Source organism: Salvelinus fontinalis, chromosome 32 (assembly GCF_029448725.1).
Source record: "Salvelinus fontinalis isolate EN_2023a chromosome 32, ASM2944872v1, whole genome shotgun sequence".
Taxonomy (NCBI): domain Eukaryota; kingdom Metazoa; phylum Chordata; class Actinopteri; order Salmoniformes; family Salmonidae; genus Salvelinus; species Salvelinus fontinalis.
Window position 1 is genome coordinate 35,009,316 of NC_074696.1, and position 26,641 is coordinate 35,035,956.

Consider the following 26,641-nt stretch of genomic DNA (forward strand, 5'->3'; position numbering starts at 1 on the left):
AACTGCACCTCAGATTGCACCTCAAAGAGTTCAAGTAACAGACACATCTCAACATCAACTGTTCAGAGGAGACTGTGTGAATCAGGCCTTCATGGTCGAATTGCTGCAAAGAAACCACTACTAAAGGAAACCAATAAGAAGAAAAGACTTGCTTGGGCCAAGAAATACAAGCAATGGACATTAGACTGGTGGAAATCTGTCCTTTGGTCTGATGAGTCCAAATTGATATTTTTGGTTCCAACCACCGTGTCTTTGTAAGACGCAGAGTAGGTGAACGGATGATCTCCGCATGTGTGGTTCCCATCGTGAAGCATGGAGGAAGAGGTGGGATGGTGTGTGGGTGCTTTGCTGGTGACACTGCCAGTGATTTATTTAGAATTCAAGGCACACTTAACCAGCATGGCTACCACAGCCTTCTGCAGTGATATGCCATCCCATCTGGTTTTCGCTTAGTAGGACTATAATTTTTATTCAACACGGCAATGACCCAACACCTCCAGGCTGTGTAAGGGCTATTTGACCAAGAAGGAGAGTGATGGAGTGCTGCATCAGATGACCTGGCCTCCACAATCACCCGACCTCAATCCAATTGAGATGGTTTGGGATGAGTTACCCCGCAGAGTGAAAGAAAAGCAGCCAACAAGTGCTCAGTATATGTGGGAACTCCTTCAAGACTGCCGTTGGAAAAGCATTCCAGGTGAAGCTGGTTGAGAGAGTACCAAGAGTGTACAAAGCTGTCATCAACACAAAGGCTGGCTACTTTGAATAATCTCAAATATAAAATATATTTTGATTTGTTTTACACTTTTTTGGTTAATACATGATTCCATATGTGTTATTTCATAGTTTTGATTTCTTCACTATTATTCTACAATGTAGAAAATAGTAAAAATATAGAAAGAAACTATACTGGTATTGTATGTGTGTGTGTGTGTGTGTAGCTATCTCTTAAGGAGAGGAATTATGCTAATATGAATTTAACAATGCAGATAAATTGATAATGAAGAGAAGATATAACAGAGAGTCCTTTTGTTGGTGTAATTAGACCCCACGCCCTCTCACTGAGGAGCTGCTCCAACACTCCAGACACAAATAAACAACATTAGCACCTCTACCCTTCACTGAACACACAAAACAATCTCTACAGGAGGTAATTTATTTTCAAAGACTATTCGGTTTGGAAAAGAGGAGGAGAGTTTGAACGTTTCTTACTGATTTTGTCAATGTGATGTCTCATCCTGTCCTGTTAGTTGTCTGCACTGGTTGTTGTGTAATCGATTGTTGAGTAATTGCAGGTGTAAACCATATATTTATACAGTAAGCTAAATATATGCATGTGACTGGGTGTAGGTAATTTTGAAATCTTTGTCCACTCATTCTCTAAATAATGACATATTCTGCCCAGAGTTAAGCCCCATCGTTTATGCTTTAACTCTGACACGGGAGCATGGTGCACTAGGCTATTGGCAAAACATCCATCAATGCTTCCCACCATCCCATGGGGACTTAACTAGATTACAATGAGCACGTAAATTGATTGCCCAGCGAGTGAGGTTTTTGGGCAGACGTGAGAGACCACCATCCACCCTGCCCAACTGTTCTGTTACGCTATGGACAAAGGGTCCAGTTCAGCAATTCGGATAGATGTTCTTTAAAATAATAGAAGAGCGGGCAGTCGTGCACAATTGATGCCAAGCCTCAAGAATAGATTGAACGTCATCATCCTCTCTAACCCACACGCACAGTCAAAAGCCATTCGAGAAGGATGGAGAAGTGCCGTCCAAACGGGTCTCACCCTTAACAATAAACCTGTACCGCGCACGACATTAACCAGAAGTCAATATATATTTGTTTATATATAAATGTCAAAAGGCACATTTTCATTCAGTCCATATCCCCTGCCAACATTCCTCCTACAAGACAAAATATGACGAAGCAATAGTGGCTACTGCCGGAAACGAACGCACGCATGACCATACATTTTCATGTATAGGCCTATTTGTAATCCCAACAAATTAAACATAGACAGCAGGCCTATGCTCAGTTTTAAAATGATTAGAATCGTTGACACTGTCGAGGCCTTGATAGGTCTGTGTTCTCCCCTTTGAACATTGTTGATAAAAAAAAAAATGCATGCACCCTAAATCCACATAGTTTAAAGAGGCTTCCCATATTCTAGGGTGCCTTTTGATGTCTTCCTGCTATTGGTTTAAAGCTACTGTATTTAATTATCAGAATAACATCCACTGTAGGAGACTCACAAGGGGGACTCAACAATGTAGGCTACACGTCACTCGTGTCGTATTAAATGTTAAATCGACGTGGGCTATTTAATTTCAAACATGAAATTTATTGAATATAGTACAAAAAAACGAGACTAAACAACGAATGTAGCCCCTGGCCAGCCTTGTTAGGCCAACGAGACACCACTTAGAATCTGAGCACCTGAGAAACACTCATTTTTTTCGGTTAGCCTAAAACAGCTGTCTGGCATGTTATTTATCATGAGGAAAAACATTTAATAATATGTCTTACCATATGCTGGTCTTAAATTGGTTATCTCAGCCATTTTGTGGTTCAAAAGGCTGTTGTCCCCCAAAAATAAAAAATAACAACAAATTAAACTCGCAGGCTTCTAATTTATTTCCATGAATGATATTGTCCCTGCACTTTTTCTTTTGGTCAGTAGGCTATATCAGCCGGGCGAGGAGGCGACGAAGTTTGACCGTCGTATTTTCCTCAGTCCGAAATTATTGTTGTGATTCAGTGGCTTCTCAAGGATGCTCTCGCTATTGAGCTTCCTTCAGCACACTCCTGCCTCGAGCTCAAGTCGGGTGCGGTTGCTGAGCAAGACGCAACAACCAGCCTTGAGGACCCCCCTGACAACGGTGAGTTTAAGGGAGAATTTTCTTGATTCCTCGCCTTCTCTCTTCTCGCCTCTTTAACAAAACCCATTGGATGAGAAGGTCAGAGGGGCGGGACCTCTGACCTTCTCATCCAATGGGTTTTGTTAAAGAGGCGAAAATATAGGATTTAAGGAATCAAGGAAACTCAAATGAGATTCTCCCTTGGAAATGTCTGGTAGTGAGATCCAATCATATCACCCTTCGCTACCACGAAGTTACCGATAATTGCCCCTCACCAACCAACCAGAGACAGCAACCCTACCAAGAATTTGCGAATGAGAACAAAGCAGTGGTATTGGCCGATAGGGATAGGGCTAGGGCAGGACACAGAAAAGGAGCATCTGTCCTATAACTTTTTTTTGGACTAGTGAAATACAACTTTTTCACAGCATAGTAACCAACTTGGAAAAAATTAATTGATAAGTTGATGTACTTTTATTTTTAACCCCTACAGATGTCGGATCTTAACTTGATTACTCTTTTGCCACTGAGAATTGTCCTGTTGCGTCAGGAAATTCAAATGAGCCTCATGATTAGTTGACTACAGCTCAGCGTTCAACACCATAGTGCCCACGAAGCTCATCACTAAGCTAAGGACCCTGGGACTAAACAACTCCCTCTGCAACTGGATCCTGGACTTCCTAACAGGCCACCCCCAGGTGGTAAGTATTGGCAACAACACATCTGCCACGCTGATCCTCAACCCTGGGGCCCTTCAGGGATGTGTACTTAGTCCCCTCCTGTACTCCCTGTTCACCCACGACTGCATGGCCAAACACGACTCCAACGCTATCATTTAGTTTGCTGACGACACAACAGTGGTAGGCCTGATCACCGACAACGATGAGACAGCCTATAGGAAGGAGGTCAGAGAACTGGCAGTGTGGTGCCAGGACAACAACCGCTTCCTCAATGTGAGTAAGACAAAGGAGCTGATCATGGACTAAAGAAAAAGGCGAGTCAAACAGGCCCCCATTAACATCAACGGGGCTGTAGTGGAGCAGGTCGAGAGTTTCAAGTTCCTTGGTGTCCACATCATCAACGGTCTATCATGGTCCAAACACACCAAGACAGTTGTGAAGAGGGCACAACAAAACCTTTTCCCCCCCAGGAGACTGAAAAGATTTGGCATATGTCCCCAGATCCTCAAAAAGTTCAACAGCTACACCATCGAGAGCATCCTTACCGGTTGCATCACTGCCTGATATGACAACTGCTCGGCATCTGACCGTACAGTAAGGCGCTACGGAGGGTAGTGCGTACGGCCCAGTACATCACTGTGGCCAAGCTTCCTGCAATCCAGGACCTATATAATAGGCGGTGTCAGAGGAAAGCCCATAACATTGTCAGAGACTCCAGTCACCTAAGTCATAGCCTTTTCTCTGCTACCGCACGGCAAGCGGTACCAGAGCGCCAAGTCTAGGACCAAAAGGCTCCTTAACAGCTTCTACCCCCAAGCCATAAGACTGCTGAACAATTAATCAAATGGCCACCGGACTACTATTACATTGACCCCCCTCCATTTGTTTTGTACACTGCTGCTACTCGCTGTTTATTATCTATGCATAGTCACTTCACCCCTACCTACATGTACATATTACCTCTAACATGTACCCCCGCACACTGACTCGGTACCGGTACCCCCTGTATATAGCCTCGTTATTGTCATGTTATTGTGTTACTTTTTATTATTTTTTTTACATTCGTTTATTTGGTAAATATTTTCTTAACTCTTCTTCAACTGCACTGTTGGTTAAGGGCTTGTAAGTAAGCATTTCACGGTAAGGTCTGAACTTGTATTCGGCACATGTGACAAATAAAGTTAGATTTGATTTGATTCCCTGACAATGAGCAGTTCTCTTTCTCCATGCGGAGGCAGTGGAGTCATTGGGCTCAGGCCTGCTATCAAAATAATATTCTCTCACTCGCTCAAAACGCTAGGCCTAGGTCCTATTCCTGCAACATTCAAATGTACAAAAATGGATCTGAAATGCCATACACATCAACAACCTCGTTTCATATAGTTTAATAACACAAAATAGACATTTGTCTCCACTAGGCTACGACATACAAGTGTGGAGTGTATCCTAAGGTTATGAACAGTCAAAATTGAATTCAATCAAGGCCTGGGGTGGTCTAGCAGTTAGGGATGCTACCTTCAAAGTGCATATATAGGACTACTCTGTCGGTTCGATTCTCGCTTTTGTACACTGAACAAAAATATAAACGCAACAATTCTAAAGATTTTTCTGAGTTAGAGTTCATATAAGGAAATCAGTCAATTTAAATAAATAAATTAGGTCCTAATCTATGGATTTCACATGACTGGGAATACAGATATGCATCTGTTGGTCACAAATACTTAAACAAAAAGACTTATTGACTCAATGGACAGAGTGTAGTTGTCATTAAGTCTGTAAAAATACGTTACCTGGTTCTATTCATTCTGCTCTGGTCCAGAACTCTCTTGCCTATTACCCTCATAGACTACTACTAACACCAAAGGCACGTTTGTATTGCTGTGCATGTGTGTTTCAACCCAAAAAGTCAATTTAATCATTTAGTGTGTGTTTTCATGTGTTAATTATGTACAGGTGGTTAAAGGTGTGGGAGAGGCACATGGGGAAGATCTCAATTGCATACTCCATGCGTCCTCTCTCTGTAGAGAGTATGCAATCTTCCCAGCTAACAATTCTACCTGTAATGTTCTCCTGTTTGAGTGTCCAGTTAGTTAGGTGAACATTGTATGTACAGTACCAGTTAAAAGTTTGGACACACCTGCCCATTCAAGAGTTTTTCTTTATTTTTACTATTTTCTACATTGTAGAATAATAGTGAAGACATCAAAACTATGAAATAACACATATGGAATCATGTCGTAACCAAAAAAGTGTTAAACAAATAAAAATATATTTGAGATTTGAGATTCTTCAAAGTAGCCACCCTTTGCCTTGATGACAGCTTTGCACACTCTTGGCATTCTCTCAACCAGCTTCATGAGGTAGTCACCTGGAAAGCATTTCAATTAATTTGTAGAATTTATTTCCTTCTTAATGCATTTGAGCCAATCAGTTGTGTTGTGACAAGGTAGGCTGGTATACAGAATATAGCCCTATTTGGTCAAATTCAAAGTCATTATTATGGCAAGAACAGCTCAAATAAGCAAAGAGAAAAGACAGTTAATCATTACTTTAAGACATGTAAGTCAGTCAAACCAGAACATTTCAAGAACTTCCAAGAAAGTTTCTTCAAGTCCAATCGTAAAAACGTGCTATGATGAAACAGGCTCTCATGAGGACCACCACAGGAAAGGAAGACCCAGTTACCTCTGCTGCAGAGGATAGTTAATTAGAGTTACCAGCCTCAGAAATCGATAAATAACTTCACCTCAGATTGCAACTCATAGAGTTCAAGTAACAGACACATCTCAACATCAAATGTTCAGAGGAAAATGTGTGAATCAGGCCTTCATGGTCGAATTTCAGCAAAGAAACCCCTACTAAAGTACACCAATAATAAGAGATTTGCTTGGGCCATGAACACGAGCAACGGAGACTAGACTGGTGGAAATCTTTCCTTCTGGTCTGATGAGTCGAAATTTGAGATTTTTGGTTCCAACCGCCGTGTCTTTGTGAGACGCAGTGTAGGTGAACGGATGATCTCCGCATGTGTGGTTCCCACCGTGAAGCATGGAGGAGGAGGTGTTGGGGTGCATTGCTGATGACGGTGATTTATTTCGAATTGAAGGCACACTTAACCAACATGGCTACCACAGCATTCTGCAGCGATACCCCATCCAGCTGAGTGGGACTATCATTTGTTTTTCAACAGGACAATTACCCAACACACCTCCAGACTGTGTAAGGGCTATTTGACTAAGAAGGAGAGTGATGGAGTGCTGCATCAGATGACCTGGCCTCCACAATCACCTGACCTCAACCCAAATGAGATGGTTTGGGATGGGTTGGACCATAGAGTGAAGGAAAAGTAGCCAACAAGTGCTCAGCATATGCGGGAACTCCTTCTAAACTGTTTTTAAAGCATTCCTCATGTCACGATCTTGGAAATGAGCGGACCAAGGCGCAGCGTGAGTATAGTTCCAAATATTTATTTAAGTGAAACTAACAACACCATAATAACAAAACTTACAAAGACCGTGAGGACATAGTGCCCAAACACACTAACAAACAATCAATATCCCACAAAACACAGGTGGGGAAATAGCTACCTAAATATGATCCCCAATCAGAGGCAACGATAAACAGCTGCCTCTAATTGAGAACCACATTAGCACCAACATAGAAATAGATATACTAGATCACGCCCTGACCTACTACACCATAGAGAACCAAGGGCTCTCTATGGTCAGGGCGTGACACCTCATGAAGCTGGTTGTGAGAGTGCCTAGAGTGTGCAAAGCTGTCATCAAGGCAAAGGGTGGCTACTTTGAAGAATCTCAAATATAAAATATATTTTCTTTTTACTTGTTTTTTGGTTACGACATGATTCCATATGTGTTATTTCATAGTTTTGATGTCTTTACTATTATTCTACAATGTAGAAAATTGTAAAAATAAAGAAAAACCCTTGAATGAGTAGATGTGTCCAAACTTATGACTGGTACTGAGGGTTAGGAGAATATTTGTCACGACTTCTTCCGAAGTCGAAGCCTCTCCTTGTTCGGGCGGTGCTCCGCGGTCGACGTCACCGGTCTTCTAGCCATCATTGATCCATTGTCTTCCTACACACCTGGTTTCAATCCCATTCATTACCTGTTGTGTATTTAACCCTCTGTTTCCCCTCATGTCTTTGTCAGAGATTGTTTTATGTTCCGTTTTCGTGTTTTGTATTTTGGTGCGCGACGGGTCCTCGTACCCACTTTGTTTCATTTGTATTTCATGGTTTTGGAGTTATGTGTTTTAGTTATTAAACTAATCCATTCCTCCAAGTTTTGATTCTCCTGCGCCTGACTTCCCTGCCACCTATACACACGACTGTGACAATATTCCATCAATGTCACACCAAACATACACAGAACATGGTTACCATGTTCTCAGAACATAAGATATTAATGTTCTTTAGACACAAAACATTTCTGTGCATCAGTTGTCAGGACATCATTTGATGGTCCCAAAGAAATGTCCCTCCCGCAATTTTTTGTTGTTTCATTACACATAAAGCCTTGTTACTGTTACAGAACCCATCAAGGCCCTAATTGGTGAACCACTGATCCATTCACAGCTCTTTGCCTGTTGTCAAGGTTAAGGAAACATACACAGTGTCACGGCTGTTGAAAGGAGCGGACCAAGGTGCAGCGTGGTGAGCGTACATTTTGTCTTTTATTCGAAATGACGCCCACAAAACAATAAACAATACAAAACGTGAAGCTCAAAAGCCTATGTGCCCTAAACAAAGTCAACTTCCCACAAAGACAGGTGGGGAAAAAGGCTACCTAAGTATGGTTCCCAGTCAGAGACAACGATAGACAGCTGTCCCTGATTGAGAACCATACCCAGCCAAAACATAGAAATAGAAAATCATAGAAAAACAAAACATAGAATGACCACCCCAACTCACACCCTGACCAAACCAAAATAGAGACATAAAAAGGATCTCTAAGGTCAGGGCGTGACACACAGTGCTTTTAACATTAGTGTTTTCAACTTACATATTTGACACACTTTGACATACATGATTACATTGTGCATGTTCATTTATACAGTAATTATTATTCACCTACTGTGCGAGATGAAAACAGGATTTACCAAACCACCCCAAAATACAATACTAAACTAAATCAAACAACTATTTTTAAATATAAAATAAGATCTGATCCCTACGCAGGCTCAAGGGGAACCTTGGAGGGCAGGTCTTCCAATGCCAGTACCCCTTGTATTTAGATGTAAAATCCTTAAATCCCCAAAACTTTTCTGCCGCAACCACAATAATGTTCAGTTTCTTAGACTTCTATGAGACTTGTGCCGTACAGTTTATAACTGTGGCAATAAAAGCCACAAAACCCACCTTTTTGACACATGGTATCTTTTGACTGGCAGCAAACATTTACTACAGGCTGTGGTGCGTCCACTACCATATCTTCACTAGCATCACTTGTTTCCTAAATTATTTTAAATCGCATAGGAGATTCGATTGACTGCTCTAACTTTTGCCACCTCAATCTCCTTCACCTTTACAGGCCACTCCAGGACCTCGGGATCATGATCCCCACCATAATTGCAACACCGTCGTCGTTTTACACACCGTTCTTCAATATACTCTGTCTGTCTGCACACATTAGAAACATGGCCAAATCCTTTACAGTTCTTACACTGCAGTAGTTTGGGGACGAAAGCTCTTGTGTAGGTATTTGCTCTTTGTCAAAAAATAACAGGTCTGACAGACTTTATTATTTTTATCCATTCACCAATCGGGTCAGACACCGGGCACCAACCACACCAGGAAATCTCTTCAGGTATTCAACCTGAAAATCCGTCGTCGCCCCTGAGATGACTACTTTGACGGGTGCTCTACTCCGAAGTTCAAAACACCAAACTTATTTTGTTCTGATTCTTTTGAGGCTCACTGCAATCTTCCTCTGTTCTTCAGAAATATAAATGAATCTAAATAAGACCACTCCTGGTCACTCTGACAGACTCCAATTTCCCCAGCGCATACTTCACCATTTCGACACCTCAAACGGGTTTCCCATATATGTATCCTTACTCAACAAACGCACCCCAACAAGAAGAGATTCATTATCATTCATACACGTATCCTTCACTCCAAATTCCTTTTTGTTCCAGCTTTCGCTACTACTGTTGTCCATTCAGAACATTCGTCTTCACCAACTTCACTCGACGCGCTGCTTGATTAGAACTCAGCATCCATTTCCGCCATCTTTTCTTCCGGTACCACCCACATCCTCTTGGTTCACGGCGTTCTGATCTTCCAGCTACGCTACCATGGCTGTGTTTAGACAGGCAGCCCAATTCTGATATTTTTTTCACTAATTGATCTTTTGACAATCAGATCAGTTCTGAAAAAGATCTAATGTGAAAAGATCTGATGTGATTGGTCAAAAGACCAAAGCGTTTCTAGGATTTGAAGACATTCAGGGCTTAGCCCAAAGCCAGTAGGGGTGTCTGAGGGGCTCCTTCCCTGGACAAAAAATAAGGAATTTCAACAGCTAAATCCATCAATTTGGTGCACTTTTAGATGAACATTGAGATTACAACATTGAGATATTATATATTTTTCAGTTAAGTTGCACCTTCCTGCTAAAGCAGACACTGCCAGTACCCAATTACAGGAGTTACTGTGGGATTAAGGAATCCAACAGTATCCAAACACCCTCTCTCTTTCTCACACACACACACACACACACACACACACACACACACACACACACACACACACACACACACACACACACACACACACACACACACACAGACACAATGTGCAGTAATTAGAACCCATAGAGCAGCTTTAAGTGATACAGTCTACTGTGTGCTGACCCCTCCTCTGCCTTTCTCCATTGCTTTCTCTGCATAGTCTGTTGCTGTCTCTTAGTCTTCTTTGTTGCTGTCTCTTTTTACCCCCCCCCCCCCCCCCCCCACACACCTCTATCGTCCTGTCCTGGTTGTGAAAAGTGCAAAAGTAAACAATAGATTTTCACATGCTTTTTTACCTCATTTATCGCTTTCCATTCCCATGATGTGAACTGGGGTCCACGGTCGGAGACAATGTCCTCCGGAAAGCCATAATGCCGGAAGACCTGCTGAAGAAGGTCGGGTAGGGAGTAGGGAGGTAGGGAGTCAGGTAGGGAGTAGGGAGACCAGAAAGAGAGAAAGAGAGATTAAAAAGAGAGATTAAGGGCCTCCCGGGTGGCGCAGTGGTCTAGGGCACTGCATCGCAGCGCTAGCTGTGCCACCAGAGTCTCTGGGTTCGCACCAAGGCTCTGTCGCAGCTGGCCGCGACCGGGAGGTCCGTGGGGCGACGCACAATTGGCCTAGCGTCGTCCGGGTTAGGGAGGGTCTGGCCGGTAGGGATATCCTTGTCTCATCGCGCTCCAGCGACTCCTGTGGCAGGCCGGGCGCAGTGCACGCTAACCAAGGGGGCCAGGTGAACGGTGTTTCCTCCGACACATTGGTGCGGCTGGCTTCCGGGTTGGAGGCGCGCTGTGTTAAGAAGCAGTGCGGCTTGGTTGGGTTGTGCTTCGGAGGACGCATGGCTTTCGACCTTCGTCTCTCCCAAGCCCGTACGGGAGTTGTAGCGATGAGACAAGATAATTACTAGCGATTGGATACCACGAAAATTGGGGATTAAAGGGGGTAAAAAAAAAGTAAAAAAAGAGAGATTAAACAATTGGATTTGGAAAATCTATCCCCAAACACCAAAATGATGATGAAACTGTCAGAGGAGGGGAGATCAGTAACAAAGTCAAAGGATAGATGGGACCAGGGATGCTGAGACACAGGAAGGGGAAGGAGCTTCCCTGCTGGAGTGTTCCGGGGGGATTTGGTTTGGGCACATACGGAACAGGAGTTGACATAGCAAGTGACATCCTGCGCTAGTATTTCCCAGGGATGGATTGGGAAGTGCGAGAAATACCCTTTGATGTCCAGTGGCGACAGCTGGGTGTTCCCAGGTCAGCAGCCGGTCCCTTATCCCTGTAGGAACGTAAATGCGCTCGGAAGGACAGTTAGTGGGTGCGGGCTCCCTCTCCAGACCCTGGCGGATGTCCACATCTATGTCCCAGACCAAAGAAGCTACGACTCGGGATGATGGGATTATAGGCACATTCTGGTCAGGACCCTCTCCGGAATCGTAGATGCGGGACAGGGCATCAGCCTTGGTGTTCTTGGAACCTGGGTGGTAGCTCAGCGTGAAGTCAAACCTTGAAGAACCATGCCAACCTTGCTTGGCGCAGATTCAGCCTCCTCGCTGTCCGTATGTACTCCAGGTTCCGATGGTCGGTGAGAATGACGAATTGTTCCTTGGCGCCCTCCAGCTAGTGTCTCCACGCCCTAATGCCAAATTCACCGCCAGGAGCTCACATACACCGACGTCGTAATTCCTCTTTGCAGGGAATAATTTATTAGAGTAAAAAGCATATGGGTACAACTTCTGTGGGTTACCCTGTTGTTGAGACAGAACTGCCCCCATGCCTACCTCTGAAGCATTCACCTCCATCACAAAATATTTAGTGGGATCTGGATGTTTGAGCAATGGGGCGGAGGTGAAACGTCCCTTGAGTAGTCAAAGGGCCTTGTCGGCTGCTGTGCTCCACACCAACCTACGGGGGCCTCCCTTAAGGAGAGAGGTGAGAGGAGCGGCGACAGAGCTGAAGTTCCTGATGAAACGGCGGTAGAAGTTGGCAAACCCCAAAAACCGTTGTAACCCCTTTATGGTGGTTGGGACTGGCCATGACCTGACTGCATCTACCTTCTTGTCATCCATCCTCACTCCCTGCAGACTGATTTGGTAGCCTAAGGAGACAGCCCTCTGATGAAATTGACACTTCTCAGCCTTGACGAAGAGATGGTTAGCAGGGAGGCATTCTTGGACTGCTCGAACGTGAGTGATGTGATGTGATTCTCCAGGGCAGCCGAGAAGATCAAGATGTCATCGGTATACACGACCACCTGGCATCCTAGCATGTCCCTGAACACCTCGTTAACGAATGCCTGGAACACTGACGGAGCATTGGCTAAGCCAAATGACACCACCAAGTACTCGTAGTGACCAGACATCAAGCTAAACGCAATCTTCCACTCATCCCCCTCCCGGATGCAGATGAGATTGTAAGCACTCCGCAGGTCCAGTTTGGTAAAGAACCAGCCCCGCAGCCCTGTTCGATGGCTGCCGGCACCAACGGGAGATGGTACCGATACTTTGTGGTAATCTCATTGAGTCCTCTGTAGTCAATGTAGTCAATGTAACCCTCTATCCTTCTTGGCCATGAAGAAGAAACCAGCCGACGCAGGAGAAGTGGATGTGCAGAGGAAACCTTGTTGGAGCGCCTCTTGGATGTAATCCTACATGGTCTGGGTCTCAGCCACCGACAGAGGGCAGATGCGTTTGCGCGGAGGTGCTGCACCTGCAAGCAGGTTGATGGCACAGTCCCAGGGGCGATGAGGAGGAAGACAGGTGGCGCGGATCTTGGAGAATACCTTCCGCAGGTCCTGTTATACCTCCGGGATGTTGGGCTGAAGGGCAACTACAGAACTCAACCAATGTGGAACCACAGGGTACAGGGAAGCAGGTCCTCCAGCAGTCGGGTGACCAGTGTGATTCTCATCCTCGACCATGAGATGGTAGGGTTACGGCATTGAAGCCAAGAGAGGCCCTGGGAGGCACTGGTAATGAAGAAGAGGATGTTCTTCTGATGAATGGACTCCACGTGAGGTTGAGTGGTTGGGTGATGTGTGTGATGGTTCCGGATCCTAAAGGCCGACTATCGAGGACTAGAACTGGAAAAGGAGAGGAGAGCGGGTATGAAATTATGTTAAGAGAGGAGGCAAGGGTCTGGTCAATAAACTTTCCCGCTAATGCTGTAGACACAGTACATGAGTGACAGTCAACTAGTGTGATGGACACCAAAAAGAGCCAAGCAGAAAGGGATGAAGGCGGAATACTCACTCCTGCACCAGGGGGTGGAAGATCACGTGACCATCCCTCTGCTCTTGTGGATCGTGGATTTGGAAGTGCCGGACACCGCTGGAGCTTGTGCCCTCCTTGCCCACAGTACAGACAGAGCCTCAGCTGTATCCTTCTGCGGCGCTCCGCCACGGGGAGGCATGTGACCCCTACCCCCATGGGTTCAGGCTCTGATCCTGAGTGTTTACTGAGGGAGGGAGAGAAGCGATGAGAGTACCGATGCTCCAGAAGTAGGTTATCCAGACGGATGGCCATCGCAATGAGTGCATCCAAGGTGAGGTTGTTGTCTCGGCCAGTTCCATCTGGACCTCCTCGCGAGGACCTCTTCTGAAAAGCATACGACGTGCCGGCTCATTCCATCCACTGGATGCTGCTACTGTCCGGAAGGTGAGCGCGTACACAACATCCATCTGGTCCCCTGCTGTAATTGAAGAAGACCCCCTCCCCCTTTGCCCTCCGGGGGATGATTGAAGATACCTTTGAAACAGAGCCAAAAACCCTTCATTGGAATCTAGCTCCTCCTCTCCTCTTTCCCAGACGGCCGTAGCCCATTCCAACGCCCGCCCAGTCAGCAGAGAAATAACTATGGCAACCTTGGACCTCTCGTGGTGGGAGCTCCCATTGTTTAAAGCAGAGGGAACACTGAAGTAGGAAGACACAGCATTTGGATGGCGTAACGTCATATTTATCTGGGATGGATAAACGGGCATCGCAGACCTAAGCAGGTTGCTGAATGGGCTGTTGTGCTGGTTCAAATCAAAATCAAATCAAATGTATTTATAAAACCCTTCTTACATCAGCTGATATCTCATAGTGCTGTACAGAAACCGAGCCTAAAACCCCAAACAGCAAGTAATGCAGGTGTAGAAGCACGGTGGCTAGGAAAAACTCCCTAGAAAGGCCAAAACCTAGGAAGCATCCTAGAGAGGAACCAGGCTATGAGGGATGGCCAGTCCTCTTCTGGCTGTGCCGGGTGGAGATTATAACAGAACATGGCCAAGATGTTCAAATGTTCATAACAGTGGCGTTTACGCATGAACACAGAAACAATACTGACTGAGGAAGGAACCCAAGGGAGTGACAGATATAGGGGAGGTAATCAGGACGGTAATGGAGTCCAGGTGAATATCATGATGATCTGCATGTGCGCGTAATGATGGATACCAGGTGTGCGTAATGATGGATCCCAGGACCAGTGGTTAGTATACCGGCGACGTCGAACCCCGGAGGGGAGGAGCAGGAGTAGACGTGACAACCGCCAGAGGAAAGGAAGACCCTGAGTTACCTCTGCTGCAGAGGATAAGTTCATTCGAGTTACCAGCCTCAGAGATTGCAGCAAAAATAAATGCTTCACAGAGTTCAAGTACCAGTGTCACATTCGTCGTATACATGATGAGCGGACCAAGGCGCAGCGTGAGTAGAGTTCCACATATTTATTAAAGTGAACCTTCAAAACAACAACAAAGAATAAACGAACGTGAAGTTTGTAGTGCACATAGCACTAAACCAAAACGAAACAATATCCCACAAACGCAGGTGGGAAAAGGACCACACTAAGTATGATCCCCAATTAGAGGCAACAATCATCAGCTGCCTCCAATTGGGAACCATACTCACACCAACATAGAAATACAATACTAGAACACCCCCTAGTCACACTGACCTATTGCACCATAGAGAACCCCAAGGGCTCTCTATGGTCAGGGCGTGACAAACAGACACATCTCAACATCAACTGTTCAGAGGAGACTGCGTGAATCAGGCCTTCATGGTCGAATTGCTGCAAAGAAACCACTACTAAAGGACACCAATAGGAAGAAGAAACTTGCTTGGTACAAGAAAAACGAGCAATGGACATTACCCCGGTGGAACATTGTCCTTTGGTCTGATGAGTCCAAATTGGAGATTTTTCGTTCTAACAGCCGTGTCTTTGTGAGATGCGGTGTGGGTGAACGGATGATCTCCTTGTGTGTGTTTCCCACAGTGAAGCATGGAGGAGGAGGTGTTATGGTGTGGGGGTGCTTTGCTGGTAACCCTGTCTGTGATTTATTTAGAATTCAAGGCACACTTAACCAACATGGCTACCACAGCATTCTGCAGCAATACGCCATCCCATCTGGTTTGGGCTTAGTGGGACTATCATTTGTTTTTAACCCAACACACCTCCAGGCTGTGTAAGGGCTACTTATTTTTTATTTTTTTTAATTTTCTCCCCTTTTCTCCCTAATTTTCGTGGTATCCAATCGCTAGTAATTACTATCTTGTCTCATCGCTACAACTCCCGTGCGGGCTCGAGAGAGACGAAGGTCGAAAGCCATGCGTCCTCCGAGGCACAACCCAACCAAGCCGCACTGCTTCTTTAACACAGCGCGCCTCCAACCCGGAAGCCAGCCGCACCAATGTGTCGGAGGAAACACCGTGCACCTGGCCCCCTTGGTTAGCGCGCACTGCGCCCAGCCCGCCACAGGAGTCGCTGGAACGCGATGAGACAAGGAAATCCCTACCGGCCAAACCCTCCCTAACCCGGACGACGCTAGCCCAATTGTGCGTCGCCCCACGGACCTCCCGGTCGCGGCCGGCTGCGACAGAGCCTGGGGGCGAACCCAGAGACTCTGGTGGCGCAGTTAGCACTGCGATGCAGTGCCCTAGATCACTGCGCCACCCGGGAGGCCTGTGTAAGGGCTATTTGACCAAGAAGGCAAGTGATGGAGTGCTGCATCAGATGACCTGGCCTCCACAATCCCCAACCTCTACCAAATTGAGATGGTTTGGGATGAGTCGGACCGCAGAGTGAAGGAAAAGCAGTCAACAAGTGCTCAGCATTATTGGAACTTCTTTCAAGACGGTTGGAAAAGCATTCCAGGTGAATCTGGTTGAGAGAATGCCAAGAGTGTGCAAAGCTGTCATCAAGGCAAAGGATGCTATTTGAAGAATCTCAAATATAAAATATGTTTTGATTTGTTTAACACTTTTTTGGTTACTAAATTATTCTGTATGTGTTATTTCATAGTTTTGATGTCTTCACAATTATTCTACAATGTAGAAAATAGTCAAATAAAGAAAAGTCCTTGTGACTTAGATGAAGATCAGATCAAATTGTATGTCAAATTTATGCAGAAATCCAGGTAATTCCAAAAGGTTCACATACTTTTTCTTGGCACTGTATATATTTACAAAAAAATGATATGGGGGATTGGAAATTATTCAAACAATTACATTGATGGAAGCTACAATCTATATTCAATATTAAAGCTGATCTACCCCCAACCCCCCTCAAAAAATCACTTTCGTAGTCAAAAAGCAAGCCGAGATCTAACGCTCAGATTTTTATTTAAACATGACTTAAAACATGTAATATTAACCTAATAAAAACAGTTCTGTAGGAATGAGGTTTGTGCAGTAGGCCTGATATATTATCACAGCATATTGGCTATATGCCTGGACTGCCAATATTGTTATTCTCAGACCATATTATATTTCCAAACTCAAGCTTTGATAACAAAATAGATCAGTTGGTGTAGCACTTGCGAGGCACAGATGAGCATAAACTGAAATCATTTGCAAATAATTCGCTTTTTTATTTTACAGGACTGATGGTACCTGCATCTGATGGTCATGGTATGGTCATGGTGCTTTCAAGACAACTGGGAATTCAGAAAAACGAGGTCAAATCAGTGAACTTCAGGTTGTTAAGTCGGAGCTCTAGAAAGATGCCAGAGTTTCCGAGTTTGATTACTTTTCCCTAGTCGGATTCCTATGACCAGAGAAAGTGAACTACTCCTAACACGACGAGCTGCTAACAATAATAACATCAATACACTTGGCTACTCATTCATTGGAAGTAGAGAAGCGCGTTTTATGTTTTGTAATAGCGTTGAATAAAAACAGTGTTGATAGTTCTGGATAAAACTTTGACATTAACTCACTCATAAATGTAATATCTGGGATCTACATCTGTTTATATTAGTTACTATGCTGTTACTAAGCAGTGATGTATTACGACAGTGCACGTTACTACACCTAATAGGAAATGCACATGCGCACTAGTGTGCCCGGGGAACTGTAGAGCACGAGAGGTTTTGACTAAACTAAAACTAACTGTACTCCCGTCTCCTGCCTGATCATTTCTCCACAACACAAATATTACAATAAAAACAGCAGCACTTTGCTGTATTCTTTGACAACCTCTCTCTCTCTCTGATCATGGTTTTAAAAGTTATGAAATCTCATGCAGGCTTGTATCTAACTTTGCTGTGGCCGGAGTCGTGGATGCTGTAGGGAGGCACGGTGATTTAAGCTATCCGATTGTCCAGCACAGTAGACGCAGTCGATTTAGCAGATCTCCCAGTTCATCGGGGAGGCAGAGTTGTTCTTTTCAGACAAATTGAATGTTCAAAATGCGAACAGTTTGCCTACTTGGTGCGCTGGGCTTCTGAATCAAGTGCAGCTACCTTCAACAGTGCAACACGAAAAAAAAAAAAAAAAAAAAAGAGCGCAAGCCTTCATGCTTGTATCGTTGGCTTTTCTACAAAAATGTTTGGCTTCAGTATTAGTCAGAAACATTTATTCCAGTGCCAAAATGGACTAAAAAGTGTCAATTGAAAAATGTTGGTCATGAAGTCAGTATATTCCAAAACAGAGTTGTGATATTTATGTTTTGTGAGCCAATGCTAACTAGTATTAGCGCAATGAAAATCATAGACTTCCAGTCATTGCGCTAACGCTGGTTAGGAATATGCGCATCATTCAAACTGCACGCAGACATAAAAATGGTATCCACGATTTCATCTAACTATGGGGAAGTAGTATAAAGGGCCTCATTACCAAAATCCCAAAGTATCCCTTTAACCATCGTAAAGTCGATCATGTCGCTATAATTTATTACATTGTTGTATCATGTTGTTGTTGCTATTAGGTTGACGTTTGGTGTGATCTGAGCCTTGGTGCTTCAGTGATGATGGTCAACTTATATGGAATTCTGTTAAAGACTACAACCACCCAAGCCATATACTATTTTCTCTGCTGCAGCACGGCAAGAGGTACCGTGCATCAAGTCTGACACCAACTGGCTATTGAACAGCTTCTATCCCCAAGCAATACGACTGATAAATAGCTAATAAAATAGCTACACGGACTATCTGAGTTCACCTTTATCGACCTTTTTATTTACATTTCTCTACGCACATTCACACACACTGTCACTCCAACACCTAAACAAAAAATCACTCCCCCATTTACTCACTCACACATAATATGCACATGCAATTACAATGACTCTACACACCCGCACGCACGCACACCCACTCACATACAAGTTGCGGCTAGTCTTTTTATCTTCTATCCTGTTGCCTAGTCCCCTTACCCCTATACATATCTACCACCATCACTCCAGTATCCCTGCACATTGCAAATATGGTATTGGAACTTACTTAAAAATATATATTTCCTGTATATGGTATGCTTACTTACTTCCTTTGTGTATTTCAAATGTCTTATTCTTATTTCTCGTGTTTTTTTCTACGAATTAATTGTTATTGATTATTGCATTGAGTGTGCAAGAAAGACATTTCACTGTACTTGTGCATGTGACATTAAAACTTGACATGAAAGAGCAAGGAATCAACACTAGGTCATAAGTATTTTATACTTTGGGATGATTTTGACATGAAGCGCAAAAATGCTAATATGGGCACCATTGACTAATATAGGCTAGCCTATATTATGCACAACGCACAATATAATGAATAGGATGTAGAAAAGAGGAGGCTGGTGGGAGGAGCTATAGGAGGATGGGCTCATTGTAATAGCTGGAATAGAGTAATTGGAACGGTATCAAACACAAGGAAACCACTTTTGACTCGGTTCCATTTATTCCATTCCAGCCATTACAATGAGCCCGTCCTCCTATAGCTCCTCCCAACAGCCTCCTCTGATATACAGTTAATGATAGCCTAAGTAACTGAAAGATTATGCAACATATGGTGCTTTCTTCCCAATCTGTCATCAATTCCTGCCACTACTAAAAGGGAATGGGTATGGCTGACTTACAGTGGCTCCAGAAAGTATTCATACCTCTTGACCTCTTTACTTCCACATTGTGTTGTGTTACAGCCTGAATTCAAAATGGATTACACACATTTGTCCCACCCTTCTACACACAATACCCCATAATGACAAAGTGAAAACATGTTTTTAGACATTTTTGCAAATTTATTGAAAATGAAATACTGAAATATCTCATTTACATAAGTATTCAAACCACTGAGTCAATACATGTTAGAATCACCTTTGGCAGTGATTACAGCTGTGAGTCTTTCTGGGTAAGTCTCTAAGAGCTTTGCACACCTGGATTGTACAATTTTTCCCCCATTGTTCTTTAAAATTCTTCACGCTCTGTCAAATTGGTTGTTGATCATTGCTCGACAACCATTTTCAAGTCTTGCCATAGATTTCCAAGCAGATATAAGTCAAAACTGTAATTCGGCCACTCAGGAACATTCACTGTCTTGTTGGTAAGCAGCTCCAGTGTAGATTTGGCATTCTGTTTTAGGTTATTGTCCTGCTGAAAGGTGAATTAATCTCCATGTGTCTGGTGGAAAGCAGACTAAACCAGATTTTCCTCGAGCTCCATTCCATAATTTTTTTTATCCTGAAAAACTCTTCAGTCCTTAACGATTACAAGCATACCCATAACATGATGCAGTCACCACTATGCTTGAAAATATGAGGCTTGGTACTCAGTAATGTGTTGTATTGGATTTGCCCCAAACATAACAAACATTGCATTCTGGGCAAAAAGCCACATTTTCTTCAGTATTACCTTGTAGTGCCTTGTTGCAAACAGGATGCATGTTTTGGAATATTTGTATTCTGTACAGGCTTTCTTCTTTTCACTCTGTCAATTAGGTTAGTATTGTGGAGTAACTACAATGTGATTAATCCATCCTCAGTTCAGCTATTAAACTCTATAACTGTTTTAAAGTCACCATTGGCCTCATTGTGAAATCCCTGACCGGTCTCCTTCCTCTCCGGCAACTGAGTTAGGAAGGACACCTGTATCTTTGTAGTGACTGGGTGTATTGATACACCAACCAAAGTGTAATTTATAACTTCACCATGCTCATAGGGATATCCAATATCTGCTTTTTTTTAAATTTTCTTTGCAAGACATTGGAAAACCTCCCTGGTCTTTGTGGTTAAAACTGTGTTTGAAATTCACTGATCGACAGAGGGACCTTACAGATAAAATGTAATGTATGTGTGGGGTAAAGAGATGAGGCTGTAACTCAAAAAAATGTCAAGTCAACGGGTATGAATACTTTTTGAAGGCACTGTGTGATAGAGAAAGTATGTCCTCAAGTGTTCAACCTGAGCAGTAGGAAGCCTATGGCCACTAGAATAATCGTCTCTCCTCAAAGCTGCTGTGTGGCAGAGATACAGCGACTGTGAGAAGAGACGACTAATTCTATTTGTTTGGGAAACGCTAATCTCACCTGCCAGACTTTACATTACTTTTATGCTAAATTCAGAGACACTTGTCTGACTCTGTGAGATAAGAAAAATGATTGGAGTGGCTGCAAAGCCAATATAACAATGAAATGACATGGTTAACAGTGTTACACTAACCGTGGAATAACATCAATCACAATCTTAAACCGCTTTTATAAGGGTATGAAGATCATATGACACACTTATGACTATTGTATAAAGGCACTTCAAACCTCATACTTTAAATGTCTTGTAGGAGAAGCCTTGCATACAACTGTGCAACATTAGCAGAAACTTTCACTCTGCCTTGGGGCAATGCTCCTTTTATCAGAAACTTTAACTCTGCCTCAGAGCAGTTTCCTCTACCAAATATTTCCCACTGTAGATGAACATTTCAGAATTTGTACCCTAAGGACTTGAATACTGGAACTAAATTAACATGAAAAGTCAAAGTGTCAAAACACGACAAAAAAAAGTTTGTATTAAAATGACAATGCTGTATTTTTATTTCACTTTGGTGTACAGTCAACATTACAAGAGCAGCATGTCTTTTTACAATAAAATAATTACAATTACAACAATAATAGAAATAACAATACCATAAAATAGCCAAATTGAGTAATTTCACACTTAATAACATATTGTCTATTATATTTTCTGTTTTAAAACGAAATAGATCATTTATGTACGGAATGATGTATGATTCCTGTTGAGTGACCATCATCTCACTCACGTTCTCTTTGGTGACAGGCATCAGTTTGAATGTGGTCAAATGCAGAGGAACATGACATGGGTCTCAATTAGGGTTGCAAAGGGAGGATATATTACTGGAAACTTTCAAAGTTTACCAGTAAACTACCAGAATTTTGGTATCTTTCAAGAATTTTCTGTAATCTATCAAAATACATCTAGTGGCCCTTTTGGGTACTTCATATTATCACAGGTGTCTGTAATTACCTCTGGCACTCTGTGTGGCTTTATCACAGGTAAAATATAAAATAGAATGCCAAAGCTATAAAACATTATCCTAAATATAAACCATCAACTTAGTGAATACCACTGATATTTAATATTAGGGTTTCAGCATGAAATAGACTTGTTTTTATTTTTACTATGTCAATATGTATTTGTTGTCAATGTTTTGGCATCAAATTGGTGGCAGTTGTGAAAAAGTCAATAGTTGGAAGAGTTGCAGAGTTAAATGAAAATAATGGCATTGTTGATTAGATGCTTTTTTCATTAATTAGGCTATTTTCTGTTTAATTATATGGTCTATCTACTAGAAACTCATGGACAATATGGACACAGGTAAAAAAGGAATAATATATATGAATACATTTGTTTTTAAAGTCATTCAAGTGTAAATTACCAAAGTTAAGATAAATTGCCACAGACTTTCTATTAATTACCAAAATTACTGAAGATACTGGTAACTTTGGAAAACTACCAGTAGCTTTGCAACCCTAGTCTCAATGGTTAAAGCGCGGGTTGAGGGCAGATGTAGTGGGGTAAATATAGCACTTCGTTAAACAGAGCCATAGATGGAGCAACAATAGTTTTAAACCTCTCTTCATCCCTGAATACATAACACTCCCAGACACATGCCGAGCCCAAGTGACAAATAATGAAATAAACTGTGACAAAGGTGTGTGGAGTGCATGGGCAGTTTCAAGGGGCAGCAAGTTTTCCAATTCATATTAGACACCTTAGTAACATAATTGTTCAGTAAGGCTAAACAACACAACAATGGCTATATGGATATTTGGGGTATAACTGTCAAACAGTATTAATCCAATACCAGCCTGATACAATAATAAAGTGTTATGTAAAAATACCTACAATGGGGCTGTAACAGTACCTGAGGGAACCACTAGATGTCGGTCTCGATCTAACTCAGGGGCTGTTGGCTCAACACATTTCACTTCTTATTGCTTCACTGCCCGAATTGATCAGCAAAACTCAGTGGCATGTACAAACACTTGAGCTGTGTTATTTTCCATTCCCCCCCAACCAACACACTCAACAGAAGGGATAAAACTATCGAGATGACAACCAATATATCATGGTACTGTATATCTACAAAGGAAGACAAAGTGTAGTTTGTGTGTTACAATCCAGTGTGAGGTGTATCATCTACTTTGACTAAAACTAAAGGCACTAATCACAAACAGTGAGTATAAATGGCTGTTCACTTTAAAGCAGTTGTGTTAAATGACAACAATTACATGAAGGCTTACTTCTATCTTCAACATAACAAGAGCCAACTTTTTCAACCCTGCAGTGAGGCTTCTCTTTCAACAAAATCTCTTGTATTACTGAATAAACTACCACTAAAATTGTTGAAAATAATTGTTGAATAGACTTTCAACTACAGATTTTAAAAGAGCTATTGAGATTCTCCCAAAACAGCGAGAACACCTTTTTGACCTTGACCTTGAGCATTGTTGCCAACATGTAGGCTTAGTAGAAATCCCACTCCGACTGGAGGAGTAAATAGTCATGCTTTGGAGAGGCCCCACTTAAGAATGACATAAACCCTGGCGTCTGAAGTACATTCCTAAACAGCTTGACTAGGAGAACGGAAAGGCACAGGTATCAAATGCACCAGAGCACAGGAAGGAGCAAATAAAAGCACTCATGTTCCTGCCCCTGGATTGGGTGAAGGTTTGCATTCAGTCCAGGCACTTCAACCCAAAATCATGAATCCTGAAGCCTACTTTCTACTACTGTAGAAAATGTGTTACGTCTTATATGATTAGCTTTCATATCGTATCACGCATCAACGTTAGAGCATCAGTCATAACTTCACTTCAGTAGGCTTGAGGTTGATTGTTACCAACACTAGGGTACCTGATTTAAATTAATGCAAAAAAGTGAAGATACATTTTATGTTTATCCAAAGTGACATAAGTCACTGTATAAGTGATATTATTCTGGACTAACTTAAATTCACTGAGAATGAATCATTCTATCAAAAGTGGGACATCCTATTAATATGACATTTGAAAAAGTTGTGTTGAGTCTACTCAAAATAATATTTCCACGAGTCACAGGATTTAAGATTTTAAATCTGAGCAACTACTGTATTACGGCCTAGATTATTTCTTGGTGTTCCCCAAGGCTCCATTGATGGTCCACTACATATTCCATTTTATATTGATTTGGTGATACAGGCATAATGTGATATGAGGCTGTAAGGGGGAACTTACAAGAGGAGAAAATGCTGAGAGTCTGAGGTTTTGGCTGAAAGACAAACTGTGGGTTTACACTGTTATCATGAGGTATTCTGGCTTTGGTGAGTTCCACCATATGGCAAACTGTTTGGTTACATACACTGTACTGCTTCATCACAAATACAAACACCACTTTTAAAGCTGACATTTTGGGGCTTTTTTTTCTCTCCATCTTTTGGTAAGAAAATAAATTAGCTTGAGAAAGGTGCCCTGTGCTATTACAGGGCTAACGAGCTAACAATGTTAACAATGACTAACTATGTGATTTGAGATCCACACACAGGAGAACACAACACAAGCACAGATATGACAAAAGGTTGGCTGGCTAGGTTCATTAGAACGCTGGTTCCATCACTCTGGTGTTCTTCCAAGGTCCCAAGCCATTTTGGTTCTGTGACCCAGGTTTTGATCTGGATTTGCCAAAAACTCAAAAATCTTCTAGGTTAACCTTAGAATCCACATCTGATTTTTTTTGTGTGAGATGTGTGTGACCAGGTCATATTATTCACAAGTTTTTTGGGTAAAGTTCTTTAGTCCTCCTGGGTTTGGGTCATCTCTGGATTTCTGAACTGTGTGTGCGTTTGTGTGTGTGTGTGTGTGTGTGTGTGTGTGTGTGTGTGTGTGTGTGTGTGTGTGACTATAAGCAAGTGTGGATTGTGTGTGCATTTGAGGAGTACCAAAGTGTACCATGTTACACATCTCTGAAACACATCCCTAGATTTCTACAGTGCATATCTATTTCTGTAGAGAACAGAAGACGAATAAACATAAATTACTCAGTAGACATATTCACTAAAGTTACCTGATTATACTATAATAAAGAACTTCTATGAAAGGTAATTCAGGGGTCTGGGCTGCTTTGTAGTGTTTGTGTTTAGCATGTGGGAGCTGTGCAAAAACAATGAACGTTCACAAAATATTGAAAGTATGTTAAGGACATCAGTAGCTTTATGTCTGCATGCCCACAGACATGTGGTTTGGTTAGTGGTTGCATGGCCATGTGGGAGACCGTACAAGTAGAAGTGTGCAGTGATTGTTGGCTGCTTAAGTGTGTGTCTGTGTGTGACGGAGAGATTGAGGTTAGCCTTTGTGGGGCTTTGAGTGGCTCTAGATTGTGTGCGTTAAATAGAAAGAAAACATGCATGTGCCTGTATGTGGTTCTATCTGCATGTATCGGTCTATATGTATCATCAAGATGGGGAAATCAGTGTGTGTATGATTGTACGTTTTTAACCCAGTATGGATTTTTAACTTGTCATCTTTCCTTCCACTCAGTTAGCAGGTCCTGGGTCGGCCAAGGGCATGGTGTGTAGTACCTCGTCCAGCAGCTGCAGAGCCCGGTGCAGGTGTACCTCCACCCAACAGGGGGTATGTTTGATGCTCTGCCGGGGGTAGTCGGGGCCCCAGCCCTTCACAAAGCTCAGCCGCAGGATACACAGCCTCCGGAGATCATCCACACCTATCCCGGCTGCTGCAGAAAGACCTGGAAGAGAGGGGAAGTGAGGTATTACGGATCGGCATTTGAAAGGATTTCACTATTAGAATAATAGTTGAAATACATGTTTTTTTTAAAGAAAACCCTTATATATATTTTTTACTTCAATGGGGAGTTGCTCGCATGACTCGGGAGGGAACCGGTGCGCTACGCTACACTCTTAGAAAAAAGGTTTCCAAAAGGGTTCTTCAGCTGTCCACATAGGATAACCCTTTTTGGTTCCAGGTAGAACTCTTTTGGGTTCTATGTAAAACCCTCTGGTGAAAGGTTTCAACATGGAACCCAATAGGGTTCTACCTGGAACTAATAGGGTTCTGCAAATGGTTCTCCTATGGGGACAGCCAAAGAACCCTTTTAGGTTCTAGATAGCACCTTTTTTTCTAAGAGTGCATGCTTGTTTCAGCAGTAGGGTGGGGGAGCGGCGGAAGAGGAGGAGTGTGTGTGACAATCTGTGTGGCATGGAGGGAGAGGGAGAGGGAGAGAGAAAAGTAGCCAAACTGACTCGCGCTAGATAGAGAAACGTATTGCTTTCATAGGTTCTTATCATACCATCTGGTAGTGCCTGTCTTGACTGCATCAAATCAATGTAAAAAATCTAGCTAGCTACAGTAGCCTGTTAAATTAGCAAGCTTGCTAGCTAATGTACCAAGGCTAACTGAGGCTATTTTGCTGAGCTCCCAGTCCTTGTCTGATCATTGTAGCCTTCTCATTTAGTCAACGTAATTCCATAATTGTAATTCCATTTGGCATTGATTAGAAATCTCCCACGTCACTTGATACACATGGAGCCTCTGACGGTAGTGCCAACAACAAGCTACACATGTATCACCTGTATGGCTATAAGGTATGCCTATTTA

The 26,641-nt window shown here is 42.8% G+C and overlaps 2 protein-coding genes and 1 long non-coding RNA gene across 7 annotated transcripts in view; all 3 read right to left on the reverse strand.

Moving 5' to 3' along the window:
* The window catches only part of LOC129831156 (synaptotagmin-11-like), a 31,309-nt gene extending 28,372 nt beyond the window's left edge, over positions 1-2,937 (reverse strand). The window contains exon 1 of the mRNA XM_055894237.1: positions 2,536-2,937. Within this exon, the coding sequence (XP_055750212.1) occupies positions 2,536-2,569 (34 nt within the window). The 5' untranslated portion in view covers positions 2,570-2,937. The remainder of the gene's footprint in view (positions 1-2,535) is intronic.
* Positions 2,938-8,226: 5,289 nt separating this feature from the next.
* Positions 8,227-19,324, reverse strand: LOC129831157 (uncharacterized). Its single transcript, XR_008755677.1, has 2 exons — positions 10,597-19,324; positions 8,227-10,064 (listed from the first exon to the last, which is right to left on the reverse strand). It is a non-coding gene; the product is annotated as an uncharacterized LOC129831157 (long non-coding RNA).
* A 2,208-nt stretch (positions 19,325-21,532) lies between these two features.
* Positions 21,533-26,641, reverse strand: part of LOC129831158 (mothers against decapentaplegic homolog 4-like) — a 33,506-nt gene continuing 28,397 nt past the window's right edge. For all 5 annotated transcript variants that reach the window (XM_055894241.1, XM_055894240.1, XM_055894242.1 and 2 more), the window contains exon 12: positions 21,533-25,772. In XM_055894241.1, coding sequence (XP_055750216.1) covers positions 25,561-25,772 — 212 coding nt within the window. In that variant the 3' untranslated portion in view covers positions 21,533-25,560. The remainder of the gene's footprint in view (positions 25,773-26,641) is intronic.